Source organism: Sander lucioperca, chromosome 20 (genome assembly GCF_008315115.2).
Source record: "Sander lucioperca isolate FBNREF2018 chromosome 20, SLUC_FBN_1.2, whole genome shotgun sequence".
In the NCBI taxonomy this organism is placed as follows: domain Eukaryota; kingdom Metazoa; phylum Chordata; class Actinopteri; order Perciformes; family Percidae; genus Sander; species Sander lucioperca.
The window spans coordinates 4,511,770-4,533,393 of record NC_050192.1 but is presented as its reverse complement, the minus strand read 5'-3'; the positions used below and the strand labels follow the sequence as shown (position 1 = coordinate 4,533,393).

Below are 21,624 nucleotides of genomic sequence, written 5' to 3'. Positions count from 1 at the left end.
TCATCTCCGTTTATATATATAAATATATAAAAATATTTACTGTGTATCACAATATGTGTCAATGCAGCATAAATAACTTTGGAAAAAGAAAAATAAGGCCATTTTATATCACAATATATTAATGCATTATGTCACAAGAAATGTTATGTTGTAAATATTAATATGACACATTTGAGTACGTGGCTGCAAGGTTAAATCGTGGCTATGTAATGGGGGGGGGGGGTAATATAAGTAACTGAATTGTTAAAATGTCTTCCTATGTAGGCTGGATGTATTAAATGACCTAAAGGTTGTTACCTTATTATTATGTGCACATCCCTTTTCCAGAGACTTGATTTTGCTGAATTAAAAAATGTTTAAGTAAAAATGGCACCGCCTTGTGGTCAATTAAGGAACTGTACATTATACAGACCGCAGTAGTGAACCCATTCAAATGTTTGATAATGTATTTAATAGCCTATTTCCATTTTTAAATACTTGCCCAAGCGACACACGTTCTTATATTAATTCGGCATATAAATAGAAGCCGTAACAGCACTTTGCTTCTGTGAAATACCTAAGGTTTACTGTTCATGGGAAGTTATTTATTGGGTAATTTTGCATAGGAAGCAGCATGCCACACCAAAATAAATTTAAATCTTAATTATATGTGCCAGGGCTTAGACTAATAAATGCAATTCATGCCGAATTAAGGACATTCCCATACATTTAGTGAGTTAATTAAATTGAGTTGCAAAGTGATTATGATTCCTGAAAACAAATAGCCCTATCTCTAAATTGGCATTTTTTAAATGGGAGTCTGGCGTGTACTTTTCTCTGCAGCCGCACGCGCAGCGGGCTGTGCTGTTTGATGTTTCAGTGAAATGAGATGTTATCCAACCCGTTCCTCTGCATACCTTGGCCTGCCTCAACCGGCTCACCGACAACAAACGCGAGCGCCAGGATGACACGGCTCATCGGTCGGTGTCATCAATGACGTCTCACCTGTAGCTCAGTCAGTGGTTAATACACCTCCACCGACTTGTAACGCAGCGAAGTATGAGGAGTGTGCGTAATGTCTAACGTCGTTCACCAGGGTAGGAAATACGTGCCCACGCGCTCTTCGGTCACGGATGACCATTAATCGTACGAACTGTTCATATCAATCAATACCCCGGTACACAGAGCGAGGCACCGAAGGCTACTTGGCCGCCGCCGGGCGCTAAAATGCGGATCTCTAAGGCCAACAAGGGCGCGGTGGTTGTGAGAGCTGTCCGGCGTAACTTGTCGCCTCAACCGGCCAGTCTGGAGGCGGCTTGGAGTGAGAGAGGCCACTCAGGGGTGAAGCCATCGGGTTCCCCCAGCCATGAGGGGAGAAACGGCGAGCCAGGAGCCGGCAGGAACGGGATGGAGGGTCACGGTGGAGGGCCAGCTCGCAGCAGAAAAAAGGGGTTCAGAGCTCCCGATGTGAGGACCATCTTCTCCCCCGGAGAGAGGGACCCCAGGGTGAAAGAGGAGTCCGGGGAGGGACACACCTTCGAGCCCGGTGGCGAGGACACCTGGTGTGATGTTTGTTGTAACTACATCTTCCAGCATGGTCTCACCTGTACAGGTGAGTCTGAAGGTGGTGTGTGGGGGTGGAGGGAGGACTCTCAATATGAGGAGCCCCTTCAGAGGAAGACTCATACCTTGTTCTTCATGATCATAAACAAATTAGGGTGTGTAGGTTCAATTTAAATGGAAATGTTATATTTAATGGCTGTAAATGCAACATCAATAAAGTGTTTTTTAAATTAATCCTTAATAAGTATCCAAACCACAAAACACATGTTGGGTTTTTAAGAATGATTCTAATATTTCTTTAGATGACATTTGACTATTTATGGGGAAAAACTAAATAAATGACTTCAATATGAAAATAAGTCAGTATTCTCCAACAGAATTAAATACCAGGCACCAGGCCATAATGAAGGGAATACAAGAAATATTAAAATTACAAAAGTAAAATGGCAAATAGTGGATTTGAGTGATTTCTTAAAATACTTTAAAAATTGCACAGAGTTTGGTTGGTGACCTCAGGGCTTACCTGGCAGTGAGTAAACCCAATTGATCTTTGGCTGCTTTTTTTTTATTTAATAACTCGCCTTATTTTTTTCTCGCATTTTAGGCCTTTATTTGACAGGACAGTTTAGGCATGAAAGGGGAGAGGGAGGGGGAATGACATGCAGCAGGTCGTAATTAAACCCGCTGTGGCGAGGACTGAGCCTCTGTATATGGGGCGCACACTCTACCAGGGGAGCTACCCAGGCTCACCTTTTTAGTTTAGAAGTATGTTATTCAGAGCTGAAACAATATCATTATACAAATTTTAAAACATTTCACTTTGGTCCTCCAACTAAATAGATTGTATAAACAATAAACGGCAGCTATATTGCTGTTTATGTCAGGATATCAGGACAAAAACCCCAACCATAATGGTTTCAGCTTCCTGAATGTTAGGATGTGCTGCTTTTTCAGCCCTCATCTTATGTCCATCAAAGGAGCTATCATTAGATAGTTTTCCTAAAAGGTTTTCTGTAAAGCAGGACCAAATATGATACCTTTATGAAAGCATATTTGGAGGTATTTGGGTTTATAGAGTCAAGAAAGATCCAGAAAAAGTCACCTTGCTTTGCTGCACACTCTTGTTTTGTGTTGTTTTTGTATCGACTGACCTCAAAGACTTTTAAGAAAACATAAATCATTTAAATAAGTTCTTTTCAAAGTAGCATAGACATTTTTGGTAGCACCCTCTGCCATGCAGTAAGACCACATGTTTGAATGCTGTGGATGACATGTAGCCTACTGTAGGCAGGGCAGGTAATGCAGACGGACCGGTTCAGGTCTAAAAGGAAACAAACGTAAATGTCTCTTCGAGTACAAATTGGTCCTCCCTCTGTGTACACTTCTGTTTGCCAAACAATACAAAGAGGAAAAACAGAAAAAAAGGCTCTCCTTCCTAATGTGTTGAGGCTGCCATGGTGCGTTTGTTTTGTTTGTGTTGTAATGGAAATAAGACTCTGAAGATTTTCAATAATACTTCCCTATCAAGATTTTTTTTTAACACTATTCTTTCATCTTTTTCTCTTACTTCCTTCTTTTCTTTACCTGTCCTGACCTGACCTGTAGCTTTAAACGTGATTTAAATATGTGAACAACAGCAAAGAAGAATCTCTGTCATACCTGATGATGTCTGCCACAAAACAGCTTTGAGTGAAAGTATTATTTTACCTTTTTATCCCCCATGATATTTAATTTACAACTGAGGACAAAGAGGATATATCCTCTATAATCGTTTTTGTGGGTGGGTTTATATTGACATGAAGAGGAGTTTTTTTTTATATTAATGAGTTTTTTTGTTTTTTTTGGGGGCATTTCTGCCTTTATTGGATAGGAAAGCTGAGATATGAAAGGGGAGAGAGGGGGAAGACATGCAGGAAAACCGTCACAGGTCGGACTCAAACCCTGGACCTTCTGCGTCAAGGATTAAACCTCTGCATATGTGCGCCCGCTGTACCCTCTGAGCTAACTGGCCACACTGAAGAGGAGTTTACACATATAACACACGCTGGGTTTTTAAGAATGATTCTAGATAGTCTTTTTTTGTAAACATTTTTTTTTGGCTTTTTGGCCTTTTATTGATAGGACAAATAGGACACTGTGGTGAGGACTGAGCCCTAGTACATGATGGGGAGCACGCTCAACCAGGTGAGCTACCAGGGCACCCCTTTTTTACAGTTTTTATGGGGGGAAAGTACATTTTTGTCTAAAATACTCAGAAAAGTTCATTAAGTTTGGCAGGGAGTAATAGTGCGTTCCATTTACCTCGGAAGCCGAAGCTGGGAATGACGTCACACCCGAGTTGAACGCGTCCCATTTACATTTAAAATTTTACAATAGCCATGTTAGCCATTGTTAGCAATGCCAGTGTATAACAACGCATTACGCTGTTTTTTTGTGCATACATGCGTAACAGCTTTGTCCACAGATAGAAGATGGACGGTGCTGCGTGTACTGATTTAGTGAGACACAAATAACACGTTACTACAGCTACAGCTTTCACAACTGTTGATGCACGTGGCAGCCATGTTGGATTGTTAGCTCGTGGTACTCGGTGGTTGCCCGAGTTCCGAGCTCGGAAATCCGAGGTCAGGGGGCATGTTTCCGACTTTGACCTCGGAAAATCCGAGTTTCGAGTACAAATGGAACACACTATAAAGCTACTTCATTTATCTACTGTATTATTTTTGGGCTAAAACACACAAAAACATACAGCAACAAGTCATATAGAAAATATAAAACACTAAAACAAGGCTGACACAGCCTTCAAGCTGTTAGTCTTCTAGCCTTTTAACCTCATTATGCTTACAGACAATATGCTTGCACAATGAGTGCATTTTACCAGCACTACTGATAGACTGTGTGTGTATATATTAAGTGTGCACGCTCATTTAAAATGCAGTTGATTGCCACTTAGGAAGCTTGTTAAAGGCCCACCTGAATGTCAACAACATTTCCAAAAGAACAAGAATAATATTTCGGAGTAAGGAGTGAAGCATGTTGTTGCTACTGTCCTGTCGCTCTCTGCAGAGGACAGCGGGTCACTAGTTCACTTATTAACGCACATAAAACAGTCACTTATAAGTCAGTTGAGCAACAGCAGCTCAGTTATTTCTTTTAAAAATTAATTTCTCATGCTACAAACAGGTTGAACTGACCCAGGTTACATCATGAAGATTTCATATTTTTGGTTGATTTAAAGATATACATCTGATTCTGGCTTCCACTAGGGATGTGAATCACAAGTTTTATATCATGTCTTTGGACAACGATATGAAATTTGCTGATATCACAAAGTTTGCCATATTATGACTTTGATTTGATTAAATTCAGGGGCCTGCGATCAATATGAGACAATATCATATGCCCATTTAACATAAACACATGTTCTATTTATATAAACAAATACATATGATTTGACAGTTTTATTACTAAGCTCTTCCAGATATTTGAATGAAAAACAAACACATTGTTTTTAATAAAAAAGAATAAATATAATGCGGGAATTTCAATATAAAGGCACATCTTAAAGATGATATCTATGTATCGATATTTTTTAAAAACTTGACTTGCATCGATGATATTGGATCGTTGAGCATTGAATCGATGTATCGATCCAGATCAATGTATTGATACACCACTAGCTTCCACTGGACCATTTTGTCGGTGAAATTCTCTAATTTGAGTGCGTTGATCAACAAAAACCCACAATGAAAAGCCAGACCAATGTGGGATCTTTGAGGCTGAACGATATCGATTTTTGAGAGTTTAAAAAAATCTGATAACAATATTGTGGTTGATTAGTTTTTTAACAAGTACATATCTTAAACAAACGATTACAAATGATGACTTAAAGCAACACCAAAGATTCTTTTGTACCTTAAAATAATGTTTCCAAAATCGTTTCAGTGGTTCATCAACTCGTAACAGGGTGAACGGCACTTCTGCATTCGCTTTGCGGCCCTCTATCGGCTATAACCGCACTATGCAAGTTTGCCAGATCGGGTAGCGGATCTGTAGTTCGAATGAGACATAATGGACAATTCCGCTTCCCACCTGTAGGGGGACCAAAGAGGAAAAGTGCTTTGGTGATGCTTTAAATGTAGCACAATCACTATAACAATCTCTCTGTTGTGTTATGAATTGGAAGAAACATTTTCTATTTTACCTATAAATTAGTACCCAATTACTTATTTTTTTCCAGGAAAAACCTGTAAAATAAAGCATTGCCAGGTTCTGCCTATTTTTTTTATTTTTCGAGGAAGAGGTCCTTTGCAGCTTTTCTCTTTGGAAGAATGTGTCCAAACTACACAGATTAGACATCAGATTTACACCCAATAGATTTCTGGTATGCAATGTGCTCCGGTTGTATTAAAATCTTACTTAAATGTAGTGTTTGAAGAACCAAGATGAGAAGATATGCACATTTTACAGTTGTTGTTGTTGTTGTTGTTGTTGTCAGTGGTCTCTGGTGGACAAACTACGTAATGGAGAATCGGTTTGATGATGAACACATACATATTTCTTTATACTTACCTGCCGACTTATACGTCGATACGGACACATCTTTGACAAGCTAAAGTCAGCCAATAATATCCGCCATGCTGACGTATTGATCGCCTCTAATGAGTGCCTGTTTTATTTTAGCTTGTTCAGTAAGTTTCTGTGTTTAATCATCACATCACATATTTAGTTGAATTTGAATAGCAATGGCCCCTCAGGATGACAACACAATGAAATATATTCCAGTGGTGCAGGAAGTATTCAGACCCTTTACTAAAGTAGAAGTACTAAAAACACACTGTAAACATACTCAGTTACAACTAAAAGTCCTGCATTGAAGTATGTAAGTATAATCAAGAAACTTTACTTCAAATGAATTACAAGTATAAAAAATGTCCCCTGTGACCGTTACACTATTATATATTATATCATTAGATTATTATTTCTTATGCATTAATGTAAAATAAGGATTTTACTGTTGTAGTTGTTTAAGGTTGTAGTGGAGTACACAAAAGTACAATACTACTAGTACTTAAGCACAGTACTTGAGGAAATGATGTGGACACTGATACTGAAGAAAACCAAGTTGTTCACTTTACATCAATGTGTGTCTCAAAGTGGGTCAGATGAGACTGGATAAGGACACTTCCTGGACACTCTCTCTCTCTCTCTCTCTCTCTCTCTCTCTCTCTCTCTGTCTCTCTCTCTCTCTCTCTCTCTCTCTCTCTCGTCTCTTTGTGTCTCTCATCATGATGAAGAAACAGAAACCTGCCACAGAGACTTCTTTGTCTGACGGGGTTTAGTGTTGTAACAGATACACTGTGTGTGTGTGTGTGTGTGTGTGTGTGTGTGTGTGTGTGTGTGTGTGTGTGTGTGTGTGTGTGTGTGTGTGTGTGTGTGTGTGTGTGTGTGTGTGTGTGTGTGTGTGTGTGTTCATTAGAAAGCGTTTAGGATCTCTAATTGCTCCCTGGTTCTGTTGAATTTCATCTGAGTTTTGTCATTTTCACATAAAACAGTAAATAAATGGGTCATTTATTTCATTTTAAATGACCCAAAATGGTCACTTTGTTTTATCCACCATGTTTGTGTTGTGGGCATTAATGTTCATCACAAAAAGGACTGCTATGAATATACAGTATATACAAATACATATTGAGCGTTTCCTCTAGGACTGCAGTGGTGGAATGTAACTCAAGTACTGTGCTTAACTCCGATCGCGAGTTACTTTACTTGATTATTTCCATTTCCTGCTACTTTAGACTTCTACTGCACTACATTTTGGAGGCAAATATTTTACTTTGACTACATTTATTCGATAACTTTAGTTACTTTGCAGATTCAGATTATTAATACAAAATATAAATTATCTAATAAATTGTTTTATTAATATATACTGTATATATTTTTATAAAATGGGTCAGTATGCATAATGTGTACTTCTACTTTTAGCACATTTAAGTATATTTGGATGCAAATACTTTTGTACTTTAACTTCAATGAGATTTTAAATGCAGTACTTTTACTTGTAAGTATTTCTACACTGTGGTATTGATACCTTTACTTAAGTACAAGATCATACTCCTTCCACGTCTGCCTGTCACGGTAAGAAGAGCAAAACAAATGCTTGTATGTTTGATTCAAAAAGATTGTAAAACAAACAAACATGAGCAGAAATTGAGTGTTTAACATAATAATATATTAATGAGAGCAGGTCATATTCTTTTTTAAATAAGAGGCCAAAACCAGCCAACCATCATAAAGCCAAGAAAAAGAGAGTTTCACGTTGTAGCGTAGTTTATCACAGAGGACAGAAGCTCATTTTGAACCATTGTGCAAAATACTAAAGCTGCCTACAGTGTGTGTGTGTGTGTGTGTCAGCTGCCACAGATGAGTGTATCTTGTCTTCTGTGGAGCCAAACTGTCACAGCGACTGAACAAACAAGGGACAGCAGGCAAATGGAGGTCAGCGTGTGTGAGGGGAGGGACCAGTTTAGACCTGCAGCAGAGCCAGAGAGAGAGAGAGACATCATGGGTGACAGTGAAGGATGATTTTGGATATGCATTGAGTTATCCCTGGATTTAAATTGTCATCTGGATTCTGTATCAGTGTGTGTATTTGTGTGTGTGTGGTTGATAGAGGGATAGTGTGTGTGTGTGTGTGTGTGCTGAGCAATGGGCCTTGCCAAAAACTTTGGCAAAACGTTGAGGAGAGTGTCGAGATTTTTCTATCGCTTTCCAAAAGTGATGCGACGCTCCGGACGAGTGGAAGTCAGTCTGCTGTGGAGGAACTCCGGTGAGTCCTGAGTGTGTGATGCCGACTGGGCTTTGACTCCAGGAGGGAAGATTTTGTCTGTCCTTCCTTATAATTAGCAGCTTATTTGCAATTGTTCCCCTATTTTTCTTTTCTCTTCCCGTATGTGGAAACCAAGAGACCAAGAGGTGACAGTGTTTACTGTAAAGTGAGCTGAACAAGGGTTCTGTGGCAGCATGAAACTAAAAAATATTACATGTAGGAACAAAATATTAAAAATGTCTGGCTGAAAAACAAGTTTAATTTTTTTTGCTACTATATTAGATTTGATCTCAAGTGTCGCATACATTGTGTCTGCAGCTTTTTAGTAAGTGTGTCTAATTGACCGTGTAGACTGAAGTGTGTGTGTGTGTGTGTGTGTGTGTGTGTGTGTGTGTGTGTGTGTGTGTGTGTGTGTGTGTTGTGGTAATATGATAATTGTATTTATTCTGACCTGCTCAAGTCTTATTACATGATAAAACACCAGGAAGAAAAAGAGGAAAGAAAGACACATTATTAAGAAACAGAAAAGAACAGATGGCTGCTGTATTCAGCAAACACCTGTCCACACACACATGCGCACACACACACACACACACACACACACACACACACACACACACACACACACACACAGTCATAGTCACTAAAGTAAATATTGGACCCATTCTTCACAAGCCACATATCTCCAGAACATTCTGACACTAAAATGGCATTTTTCAGACGGACACATCAGGAGAAAATAAACTTAGTTTGAGACCTGTTTCTGTATCAGGACCAAACTCTCGCGAGATCTACCAACACAGTCCCCCCCCCCAACGTCAACTAACGTTTGGGAACGCCCTAACAAACTAATCTCTGTAATGCTAAATATGTCTTTTAGCTCTGTAAATATCTAACGTTAGCAAAAGAAAATATTAACAAAGTATACAAATAAAACTTTTCATCCATCCACACGACGTTCACTACACTTTCAAACAATGCCACGGCCATTTAGGAAACAGGAAGCGTGTACCGTTTCATGGCGCTGCTTGAAATGCGCTTAATTTAGTATAGAGCAGAGGTGCCCAAATTATTTCATTTGAGGGGCCAAAATGTATCTGGATGGAAGGCCACAGGCCAAAAAATAAATATTGATGTTGAAGAATACCGTAATTCATGTAATTTGTCGTAGATTAAACAAACTTTAATTTAATAGAGCAGTTTACCGACATTGTACTTTACATTGCTGTAAAACTCAGATTATGTACTTTTTAGCTGCACAAAATGTACATTTCATAGTCATTACTTTAAGGATTTTACGGCACTTTCAAAATAATAGGAGAATAAGCATGAGCATGTCAAATGCCATGGTGGTCCAAAACAAAGGGAGCACGGGCCAAACTTGGCAGCGCTCTAGCCGACTATGACCTTTGACCTGTGGCCGTGTGGTGGGATGGAGTATGTGTTTCCGCAGGCGAGTGTTAATGGAGATGGAGCTCCATTGTGCTGCTCTCTGCACACACCGACCTGATTAGAGAGCCTGTGCTAAAAACAAAATCCGTTTCACACGCAGGAGAAAAAACTGTTGAGTCTGTCCAGTGTGTGGTTTCTGACCTTTGACCTGCTGAAATCCTGCTGAGTTTCAAAATAAGAGCCCTCTGTGTGGTGATTGTTTCACAATAAGAGCCCTCTGTGTGGTGATTTTCAGGCTGCTGGTGCAGAGGCAATTGTTGTTTTGGCTGCATCTGTCAATTTTATAAATTCACCAGCGTTACTACTAACAACTGTAGTTTTATATAATATATATAAACAATTCACGTATGCTTATTTCATGTATGCAAAGCAAAAACAAACTAACAAACACACAAATTAAGCTAAAAACTGAAAACTGGATATTATGTCAAACTGATTCTCATGATTTAATATTAACAATGTTTTTTAAACATTTCTTTTGTTTTCCATTTTACAAAATGAAAATTATGAGATTTTGATGCAATTTCTGTTATTTGATGACACATTTATCATTAATCAGTCAATTTAATTCATACATACATTCACCTGTAAATCTCAATGTTTTAGTTTGTTATTCATCCTAATAAAAGGAGCTTAATATTTATATTTAATAGAGGGTTCAGATTTATACCTCCTAAAAGGAATATCATTATAGCAAGTCGTACCAAACATGCATTATTTATTGAACATACCATCATATGCTGTTAACATGTCAGGTTTAGTTTCTGTTCACCATTTAATTCATTTATCAATCTAACAATCAAAACACATAAAATAATTCCCTCCTCTTCAAACCTCTAGTCTGTGTACTCTGTACATGAAATCTTTTCTCTACAGTAAAAGCATAAAAGGTTAAAGAGTTTGTGTATCTTTCCTCTGATTGAGTCTGATCGATTGTTGGCGTCTGAGGAAAGCTTTTATCCCTGAGAGACAGCAGAGAGAGACGGAGAGGAAGAACGGAGGAGAATGAAGAAGAGAAAAGCAGCAGAAAGAATAAGCTTTCAGATACAGATCCATGATGTAATGTTCCGAAAATTTGTAGAAGAAATAGGAGAACAAACTTGCACATATTTGTGAAATGTATTCCGTGGTATGTTAGCTCTTTCTTTCGTTAGTCCAAATATAATTTTGCTGTATTATGACTACAAATGAGACCAACATGCAACTTATATTGCAGCCAATCAGCTTTCATGTTATTAGCGCGAGTCTCTTTGGGATTGTACCACAGACATAAAACGAATTTTATTCTCAGCTATGGGGAAGTGCAAGTTTAGCGATACTTGGCTTGGAATAAATGGAATATAGGCCTTAGTTGTTGACAAAAGTCTTAAATTTCATTCATTATGGTATTGAAAAGTTCTTAAATTTGACCAGAAATCTGCAGACACCCTGATATTAAAGGAACACGCCGACTTATTGGGACTTTAGCTTATTCACCGTAACCCCGAGTTAGATAAGTCGATACATACCCTTCTCATCTCTGTACGTGTTGTAACTCTGTCTGACGCCCCCAGCGCTAGCTTAGCCTAGCACAGATCCTGGAGGTAACCGGTTCCATCTAGCCTACTGCTCCGAATAAGTGACAAAATAACTCCAACATGTTCCTATTTACATGTTGTGATTTGTATAGTCACAGGGTGTACAAATAACAAGGTCACTATGCTTTTACTATCTAGTAATTGTTGACTCTATTACTCCAACTCTGAGTGAACTCCAGGCGAACTCTCTGCTTCTCACCACAGGGCTTCAGGTGCTGCTAGCAAATCACTCCACCCAAGTAACAGAAGTAGCAGTGCTTCTCCTTTTTGAGAATATAGTTCCCAGTTTCTATACGGTTAGAAGATGTCTGTGTCTCATATGACCTTGTTATTTGTACACCCTGTGACTATACAACACGTAAATAGGAACATGTTGGCGTTATTTTGTCACTTATTCGGAGCAGTAGGCTAGTTGGAACCGGTTACCTCCAGGATCTGTGCTAGGCTAAGCTAGCGCTGGGGGCGTCAGACAGAGTTACAACACACACGGAGATGAGAAGGGTATGTATCGACTTGTCTAACTCTGGGGGTTACGGTGAATAAGCTAAAGTCCCAATAAGTCGGCGTGTTCCTTTAAAAGGTTGGAATAAAGGACCTCTATGGTCATATGGTTTGGAGGACCTGTTGAGGTTTTGTGACAAACAGATAAATTAAGATTTTGACCTGATGATGGCGCTAGACATTACTACAATTCATCTGGAGGAAAACATGAATGTGTGTACTAAACTTCATGGCAATCCATCCAACGATTGTTCACTCAATACCAGAAAAGTCAACCTCATGGTGAACACAAGATGAAAAGTCAGCGGATCACCAAAGTCAGTAGGATTCATCCTCTGGGGATCATACATGTTTGTACAAAATTACATGACAATCCATCTGACAGTTGTTGAGATATTTCACTGACCGACTGATGACTCATCCAAAAATAAAAACCCATGCAGTATGCACATGGGATCTGTGGATCAAGTTCATTGTCAAAAAAGATGAGAGGGTGAACGGATGAATGGAGAGAGAGAGTGACCGCAGGAAACTGGGGAGACACAGTAGTCATAACAAGCTACGTAAGTGAGCAAAGAGAAACAGAGTGGAGAGGAGAAAGAGAGAGTGACTGTGGATGACTGAGTCAGCAGTCCTGCATCCACCAGCAGCAGCAGCACCCCTCCTCTCCCTGTCTGTGTCCATCACACTGTGGCCTCCATTTGACTGTTAAATCACCCACTCAGCACAACAACACAGACAGGGAAACAGAGAGAGTGGTGGCTCTACGCAAATCAGCATCTGAAGTCTGATAGAGGCTGAATGTAGAGTAGAACACGGGCGAGAGACACTGAAAAAGACTGCAGTGAGACTGTGTGTGTTTGTGCGTGTGGAAGATGTTAAGTTGTGCGTAAGATGAAGATGGGAGATGGGAGCAGCCATGTGCAAACTGTCGGATAAAGTCGGACAGCAAGTGAGAAAGAGGTCACCAGGTAGGGAACGCATTCCCTTCAGTGTTTCAATACTTCATGGTGTTGCTGGATTCTGGCCTGTGTGTGTGTGTGTGTGTGTGTGTGTGTGTGTCTCTGTGTGTGTGTGCGCGTGTGTTAGCATGTCTGATAGAATAGAAGTAATAATTAAGGACCTAAGGGTGGGCAATGTGGACAAATTAATATTGTGATAATATCAGTATGTTGTGATAGATTCACATGATTAGAGAAGAAATATTCACATAGTTTACTCAAGTATAAGTAGCAATACTACAGTGTAGAACTACTAAAAGTTCTGCATATTTTCTGCAAGAAGTGTTGATGTTATCTCCCAACATTTCTCTGACCATTTTTATTATTGCTTTATTTATTGATTGTTCAGTAATTTTATGGGTCCCATATCAGGCTCATTTTCAGGTTGATACTGTACATGTTTACATGCATTAATGTTTAAAAAAAAAACATTAACTTAATAATTAAAAAAATCTCATACTGTCTGTCTGAATACCTGTATTCACCCTCTGTCTGAAACGCTCTGTTTAGCGCCTGTCTCTTTAAGACCCCTCCAGAAAAAGCCCTGTCTGCTCTGATTGGTCAGCATTTTCGGGTGTCACTACCCAATGTGAGTCGAGTGCAGATGTGAGTTGCGCATGCGTCACTTTGCGACATAGCAGTAATTTATTATTTAGTGTAAGGCATCACATTTTCACAGCATGATCCCTGATTAGAGGCTGAAGTAGCCTACAAGAACCTGCTAACGAGAGACTTCTGTAATGTCAATACAATAAAAATGGACCTACATAACGAAGTTCGTTCACTGCTGGCTACAAGTTAGCAATCAAACACAACAAAGGCTGTCACTTGAATGGCGTTTTGTGCTAACTAGCAATCAAACAATCATAGATAGCTAAAACATTTTTGAAATGATTTCCATCTTCTGTTATTGTTTGTAATGAGAAAAGTTTATTATTTTATGGATTTCACAAATTTCAGTATGACACAGACGGCGCAATTCACATCTGCATTTGACTCCCATCGGGTAGTGACACCGGGTCTTCCTAATCTGCGCTCTTGGAGTCTCTGCACCGTCATTGCAGTCGGGGAATGGCTGTAACGGCACTATAGCGGCACTTTCTACCTATATATGGTATAGTTGTGACATCACAACTGTATGAAAGTCCTGACGGCTCGTTTAAAGGCACAGTTTCTGAATATCAACTATCTGCATTTCTCTGTGGACTGAGCGTTTTGATACTTTCACAGTATTTATATAGCACAACCTGCTTTATAATCAAAAAAGACATGGAAATCAGTTGTTGTGGGGTGGTGTTTTTTTTTACAATATGGGGCCTTTAAGATCCAGAAAACTGTATTTATGTTCATGTTCTGGCCTGTAAGCTCAGAATTAGCTTTTCATTTATGAGCAGTTGCAGGTTTTAGACTGCAGGTTGTTAATGCAAGTGTGCCATATTCAAACCTATTTAATGTATCTTCATCTAGAATACATCACAATTATATTAAATACAGTCTATCTGTTAAAAATAAGCAACTGTGTCTGCATATCAATATATATATTATCATTATTGATGATATTGTTGGATATATTCTTCATAACAAACATTTGCACATTATATATTTGTATTCTATCCTCTTTATTTTAAACACTGTACAGCTCTTTTTGTTTTAAAACAGATATATTTGACATATTTTTATTGTAGATTTCTATTTTATATTTATGATTCTTCTTGACCTATGCTGTACTTGTTTGATTATTTTTTCTTACTATGTTTATTTTGACTGTTATGCACCAAAATATCAGAGCAATTTCGTTATATGTGAAAACCTATTTGGCAATAAATCCAGTTTGATTCTAAAAATTCTGGCAGGAGAAAAACTAAATTGGAGTTATTTGTGATTTAATGTACTGTAATACAGGTCATATCCCACATGACCTTTTATTGAAACATTTTTCTCCTCCATGTGACAGAATTTGCATGTTGTTGGTTTTCATTTGCAAGTGGGAACTCTGACCTCAACTGACAGACTGTCGATATCAAGAGTATTTACATAATACGTTACAGACACACACACCTGCACGTACTTCACGCATGACTTTAAAAACGTGTCATTAAGATAAACCTTTTCCTTTCCTTGTTTTACAATCGGTGAATCAATCAATGACTCCATTGATCAATTCATGTCTCTGCAGGTTGTAAGTACGCGTGTCACACTGGCTGTCGGGGCCGAGTGTCACTGGACTGTCATCCTGCAGCTTCAGCCATCAGTCAGGACCAGCTCAACAACAACACACCGCCACATGTGAGTACACACGGTGTGTGTGTGTGTGTGTGTGTGTGTGTGTGTGTGTGTGTGTGTGTGATATTATCATTGTATCTTTGATGGGAGCATTTTAGTGTCTCATGATGCTCTAAATATCGTTAATAAGACGCTTTTGCACCTCATAAACTTCTGAGCAAGAGTCATATTTAAATAGTAGGCTATTTGACCATGAGGTCCAATTAGTAGTTGAGCTTTTGATCGTTTCGCATGCTCTTCCTCAGCAGATGTAGTAAATGTTCAAATATCCATTTGTTTTCTCTAAGCACTTCTCTTCTCTCAGGTTTAAAGTTGAGATTAAAATGTAATTCTTGAGTTTGGAAACAGTTGTTGACAAAACAAAATGTAAAATGTAAAATTGCTGTATAAATATACTGTATATACTGTATGATAGTATATAATAACATGTAAAACCAAGTCTGAATTTTGGGTCAATAACACCCTTATTATTTAAGCATATCATATCATATGTATTTGTGGTTAAACCTGGTTCAGGATCAGTTTAAATTTCATTCTCACCACTTTGTAATTTAGAAAACTCAGATTGTAGTACATTACATCACCACAAGATAGTGTTGTAGTCAAACATTTTACCTGCTGGTGAATTCCGTGGTTTGTTTTTACCTCTACTTGGCCGGCATTACAGGCAGTATGCAGCCACATTGATTAGAATAACTGTGAAGTATTTTCTTCAGAATAATGTCTACTCTATGTGGAATGGGCTTTTTCTGCAACAAATACTGAAAACAGTAAGAAAAACTAAAAATAGGCATTTAGGTGTAATTAAATGACAATTCTTAGAACGTCATATAAAACACTAGTATATGATTTACATTATGATGTGTGTGTAAGCGACACCAATTAAAGGCAAAACCACAATGCAACCACGAAGAGCTGAGACAGTTAGCGGATTAATCAATTACACGATCAATGGGAAATTAACTGGTTTTGATAATCAATGAGTCTTTTAACTCGTTTTTTAAGCAAAAATGCCGAACATTCCCTACTTTCAGCTTCTCAATTGTTAAGATTTCTGTCTGATCTGCCAAAACACAAAGAAATAATCAGTGTGTCATGAATGTGAACATAGTAAGATGATAATGTGTGTTTCAGTGTGTTTTCAAATTCCATTCTGCTTCAATAAATCTTTGGACCCCAAGTCGGTACACCCATAATGCGTTACTCACCAAGAATGGCGTGTGTGTGTGTGTGTGTGTGGGTGTGTGTGTGTGTGTGTGTGGGTGTGTAATTCCTAGAAGACAGCTGGGTGTGTATCAGGTCTGGTTCGTGTTAGACTGTATTATGATATTATACATCTGTATCTCTGTAGTGCTTCAGTGACTTTAACAGTGTGTGTGTTTGTGTTTCTGGAGTTATTTCCCTCATAGGAAACAGTCACAGGATGTGTAACACGATCACATTCCGGTAAACATTTGAATCATGATACTTGTGAGGACCTTCATTAACAAAACGTATTTGTCAGCCGTCACTTGGTTCAATCTGTGTGTGGTTGTTTCAGCCAGCCTGGGGAGGATTAGCTCAGCACATTTCTAACCAGTGCTGATCACACACTCACACACACACTCGGATAGTGCTGAGTAGTGCTGTGGGTTTTTTAGTTTGCGTCAGTTATTTCATAAAAATACAGTTTTGGTGTGTTTGCAGCTGGATGCATTTTGGTTGTGTGTGTGTGTGTGTGTGTGTGTGTGTGTGTGTGTGTGTGAGAGAGTGAGTGTTTGTGTGTGTGTGTGTGCAGATGTGTATCAGTGTATCTGCAGGACATGTGGCCAGAGAGCTGTCAAGCCTTCCCACAGACATTTCAGTTTTGTACTGTATAGATGTATGTATGGATGTTCTTAGAAGTGCACAGAGAGTATTTTTTTTTTAGAACTTATCAGAGCAACAAATACTTTTACTACTAAAAAAATATTAGAAAACTACGGAGCCCCTAAAGGGACATGGGGATTTTTTTGCTGGTAAGCACAAGATACTGTCTGGTGCGCACCAGGCGCGTAGTCAATAATGGGCCGGGGCGGCACTGGCCCGCCCACTTTACTCACTGGCCTGTCCAGCCAAGTTTGATCAAAATACGTTTTGTTATGAAAAATATTCAAATGCATGTAAAAAAAGAAATAGTAACAGAACTAGTTGTGTGTGTTTAATGTGTCTTTTCTTCTGATTAAAACAAAACTGTTTAAACGATAGAATAAGGATCAAACAATTAGGAAGCCTTGGAACGTAGGTGGATGCTATGGTAACACCAGGCAGACTCTCTGGGCTGCCTTCAGCAGCTAACGTTAGCTAGCTGGCTTTTTAGACAATGTACCATGGATGCGTTAAGCAATGTACTGTTAAAAGTTACCGCAACAACAATGGCTTCTCTTTAAAGTGGTATGGACAGTTTTCTTGGATGGAATACAGTGTAAATAAGGACAAGCTTTTCTGCAGCATGTGCAGCCATTTCCCCAGCGGAGCTCACAGCCCATCAGCGAGCAGTGTTGGGAGTAACGCGTTACAAAAGTAACGCAATTACAGTAATGTATTCCTTTTTGCTGTAACGCAGTAATATAACGCATTACTAATTAAATTTCGGTAATATTATACTCGTTACAATCTCAGTAACGCGAGTTACAACGCATTTTAACGCAACATTTAGTGGTGCATTGGTTTTTTTAAGAATTCACCAACACCGCAACACATTTCTTCACAGGAAAAAAAAAAAAAGCCGTATTATTTCCCTGTCGCTGTATTCGATGGTTGAGATGACTGTAGAGACAAATACATTTGCGAGATGGATATTATTTTCAGGAGTTATTACGCTGCGTTGAAGTGAGCTGTCCTGTTTCTGTTCCCGTGGTCAGAACCAGAGACAGTACGGACAGCATGTATGTCCCAACAGGTGACGGTACGTCAGCGGCTGACAGATATAAACATGTCGGGAATTAATGTTGAGGCTTGCTACACGTAAATATCATTGCATTTTTATCAGCCGTGGAGAGTAACTATGCCTGTAGTGGAATGGCTTCGAATGACGACCAAAAGCGCTTGTCTTTTACTGTGACCATTTACTGTTCAATATGTTGCAAGTGAACAACTTGAGCCTGACGGACATGTTGCTTCTCAGTAAGCTAGCAAGAGTAGGCTACACAACAGACAACTTCCGTGTAGCCTACTTCAAAATAAAAGCACTTCCTGTGACGGTTCGCAGTGAAACTAAATTACTGTTAAATAAGGTTGTTTAGGCTACCTTTTCACAAATCAGCTGTAAATCAAGTACTGTAAATAATGTAAATAGTGAGTTTTAATCACATTATAATTGAACATTTCCTTTAGAGTGTTTTAAACTACACAACATGAATTTCTTATTGAAGTGCTATAAACAAACATTTTACAACAATGCCGTACTTTTAATTGAGTATTTTCATTTTCTCCTACTTGCCTATTATACGTTTTTACTTATCTATTTTGTATAGCTTTAGTTACTTTGCATATTTATATTAATTATACAAAATATGAATAATCTATGATGTATTAAAGTAGATAAAGAGGAGACTTCATTGATCCGGTGGTGAAATTCACAAGCTAGCTGCCAAATCAAACTTCCCCTGTTATTTTGGTGAAAGTAACTCAAAAGTAATGCAAAAGTAGTGTAACGCATTACAATTCAGAGACAGTAATATTGTAATATAACTAATTACTCTCAAATGACAGTAACTAGTAATCTATAATGTATTACATTTTGGAAGTAACTTGCCCAACACTGTCAGCGAGAGAGGAGTGTGTTTGAATGCTGGCCCTCACAGGGGTAACATTAAAGTGCCCATATTATGAAACAAATCACTTTTTCTGGGATTTGGGGTGTTAATTTGTGTTTCTGGTGCTTCCACACGCATACAAACTTTGAAAAAAACATCCATGCTGTTTAGAGTGATATACGGTTTCTGAATGTGTCCTGCCTTCAGTCTCCGAGTGAGCTGGTCAAAATCTGCACAGCTTTCTACGTAACTAGCCAAGACGAGGGGCCTAGCGCTAGCATGCTAGCTCGTTCTCAATGGCAAAACACTGCTACAACACACACAAATTCACCCTAATCTACACAATAAATTGTATAGAACTGCTTAAATGTCCCTGTTCTGCAGGTATTCCATGCAAAGTTGGAAGTGCGCCCTCGTTTAGAAGAAGTCTCCTGGCTAATCCGGCCTTGTACAGGCCGAAGTTGCAGAAACACCTAGCTAGCTCATGTAATCCTTACCTAGCTACTGCGCATGTGCAACTGACAACAAAGATCTTACAGAAGTTGAGAGGTCTCACTCTGTAGCTAAAACAGAGACCTGAACACAGGGTGAAAAGAGGAGCTGCAGCAATGTGCAGTACAACAAAAATATGGTGTTTTTTGAAAATTAAACCATGTAAACCCTATTCTGATACAATCTCAAATTACAATTATGAACCTGAAAATGAGCATAATATGGCCACTTTAAGTAAAACGGGTTTCATGCTTCTTGCGTTATTATTTAAGTAACCTTGTAACCTTCCTATTTAGTAAGAAATCGTGAACACTGATGATAACGCGTTTGTGTTTTGCCCCCATTAAATAAGAAGATAACTTATCTGTGAGTAACGTAGTTTTTAGTTTTCTTTGATCCTGTCACTGCCGTGGACTCGATACACTGTCTAAGATTTGGCGCCTTGCTGGCCACTTTTCATTATATCTTTCATAATTCAAACAATGCTTGGCTGGAAGTTTTCATTCTTTGATTTTCTTTTACTGCTGGTAGCGCATTTGCTGCTGATCTGACCATAGTCCTGAAGCAACAATGCTGTTATGAATGCAATAAGGATATGTTACATGTGCGATTTCTGTCTGATGTAGGCTATTCTATGTCATGCAGTATGTAAACGCCTTCTCTGTTGTTTGGGTTCATGTTTAGTTGCCACTTTGTACAATAAAATGGTTAATTTTATAACAGTGCTGTGCAGAGCCAATGCTGCTGGTTCTGCCGATGCAAATATATTTTAGCCTGAATAGGTTAAAATCCACAGGTTTATGTCTATATTGTTGTGTACAAACTTTTTAGACTGAGCTTTGTTGGCTGAGCATGTTGTAGACAGTACTGCTATTGCCGTTGTAATGCAGTTGGAAGGTAAAATTGCTGTTTTTTTCAGTTTGTCCTTTTTGCTACTTCTACGTCTTTTTGAAAATGGCCCACTCACTTTTGTACCGGCACGCCCAAAATACTATTTCTGCCTACGCCACTGGTGCGCACAATACATTTTTCTTGTGAGGATCTGAAAGTATCTCATGCTCAGCCGAAACCAATCTAAGGCTAGCAAAATTATACTAAGGAAGTAATGCTAACGTAATGTGGCTAAAGTTAATATTTCACATTCACAGCATAAAATTGGTTAACAGTTACCTTATCATCTTTAAGTTTGTTGATGAGGCTATCAGCTACATTTCATTGCCTTTCCAGGAAGATAAATACTTCCTCCTCAGCAGCCATTCTGACTGGTACTCAGATTGGTTTCTCGTGAGCACCAGATACTATCACGTGCCCAAGAGAACGTTTCTCATGCGCACCAGAAAGTATCTCGTGCTTCCAGAAAGAAAAAATCCCCATGTCCCTTTAGAGGCTCCCTAGAAAACAAAACAGAAACCTGGAGGGAAAATAAAAGTTGTTGAAGTGTAATGAAAAATCTCAACAGCTTTACTTTTTAAATTAAACAAATGAACGAAAATTAACATTGTTACTCACAGTGGAAGTAGACAGACTGGCACGTTTTAGCACTTTAAATACTTGCATAATACTTTTTATATTGGCATTTAAACTGATCTAACAGAACAGCTAAAGGACAGAAAAAAAATATTTTCTCATTAGAGAAACATTCATATTCTCTTCTGACAAAGATGCTTGTTTCCTATCAGTTTATTTTCTGCAGACTTTTTACAGTATTTCTGCCTCTATGTCCCCTCATTATAACATACAGTTCTCACTGTGTATCTGTCTGTCTGTGGTTTGTGGTGGAGGAGACATCTAGAAACAGAGATAATAACATGATACGCAGCCATGAGACAGTCATAAGCTCTCAAGTGTGTCAGCGAAAGTGATGGATTCCCCATGGAGTGTGTTCTGGTGTGTTTGTGTGTTTCTTTGTTTGTTGAGGTCAGATTTGATTAATACTTTGATAAATCTATACCAAACCTATATCCCCATGTGGTTTGGAGGACTTGTTGCAATCATAGGAGACTTTACATAAGAAATACCTTTGAGTACAAAACAATGCAATTCAATACAAGAGACAACTGAGTGTTAAATACAACATATATACCTTTAATTTAGATCTTAAGACGCATCCTGAAATCTCAGTAAAACAGTCTTTCAATATATATTAATGTACTTTATTATTATTATTA

General features: G+C 38.6%; 1 protein-coding gene and 1 long non-coding RNA gene across 3 annotated transcripts in view; both read left to right on the top strand.

Annotated features, from left to right (window-relative positions):
• Positions 1 to 27: 27 nt before the first annotated feature.
• On the top strand, positions 28 to 370 carry LOC116060049. The gene is made up of 2 exons (XR_004107436.2): positions 28 to 57; positions 98 to 370. It is a non-coding gene; the product is annotated as an uncharacterized LOC116060049 (long non-coding RNA).
• A 569-nt stretch (positions 371 to 939) lies between these two features.
• rassf3 (Ras association domain family member 3) overlaps positions 940 to 21,624 on the top strand; it is a 77,176-nt gene continuing 56,491 nt past the window's right edge. Inside the window, exons 1-2 of one of the 2 annotated variants that reach the window (XM_035996260.1) lie at positions 940 to 1,591; positions 15,082 to 15,191. In XM_035996260.1, the coding sequence (XP_035852153.1) occupies positions 1,207 to 1,591; positions 15,082 to 15,191 (495 nt within the window). In that variant the 5' untranslated portion in view covers positions 940 to 1,206. Of the gene's footprint in view, positions 1,592 to 8,228; positions 8,375 to 15,081; positions 15,192 to 21,624 lie in introns of those variants that run through there. The other variant, XM_035996261.1, reaches the window with a different exon arrangement.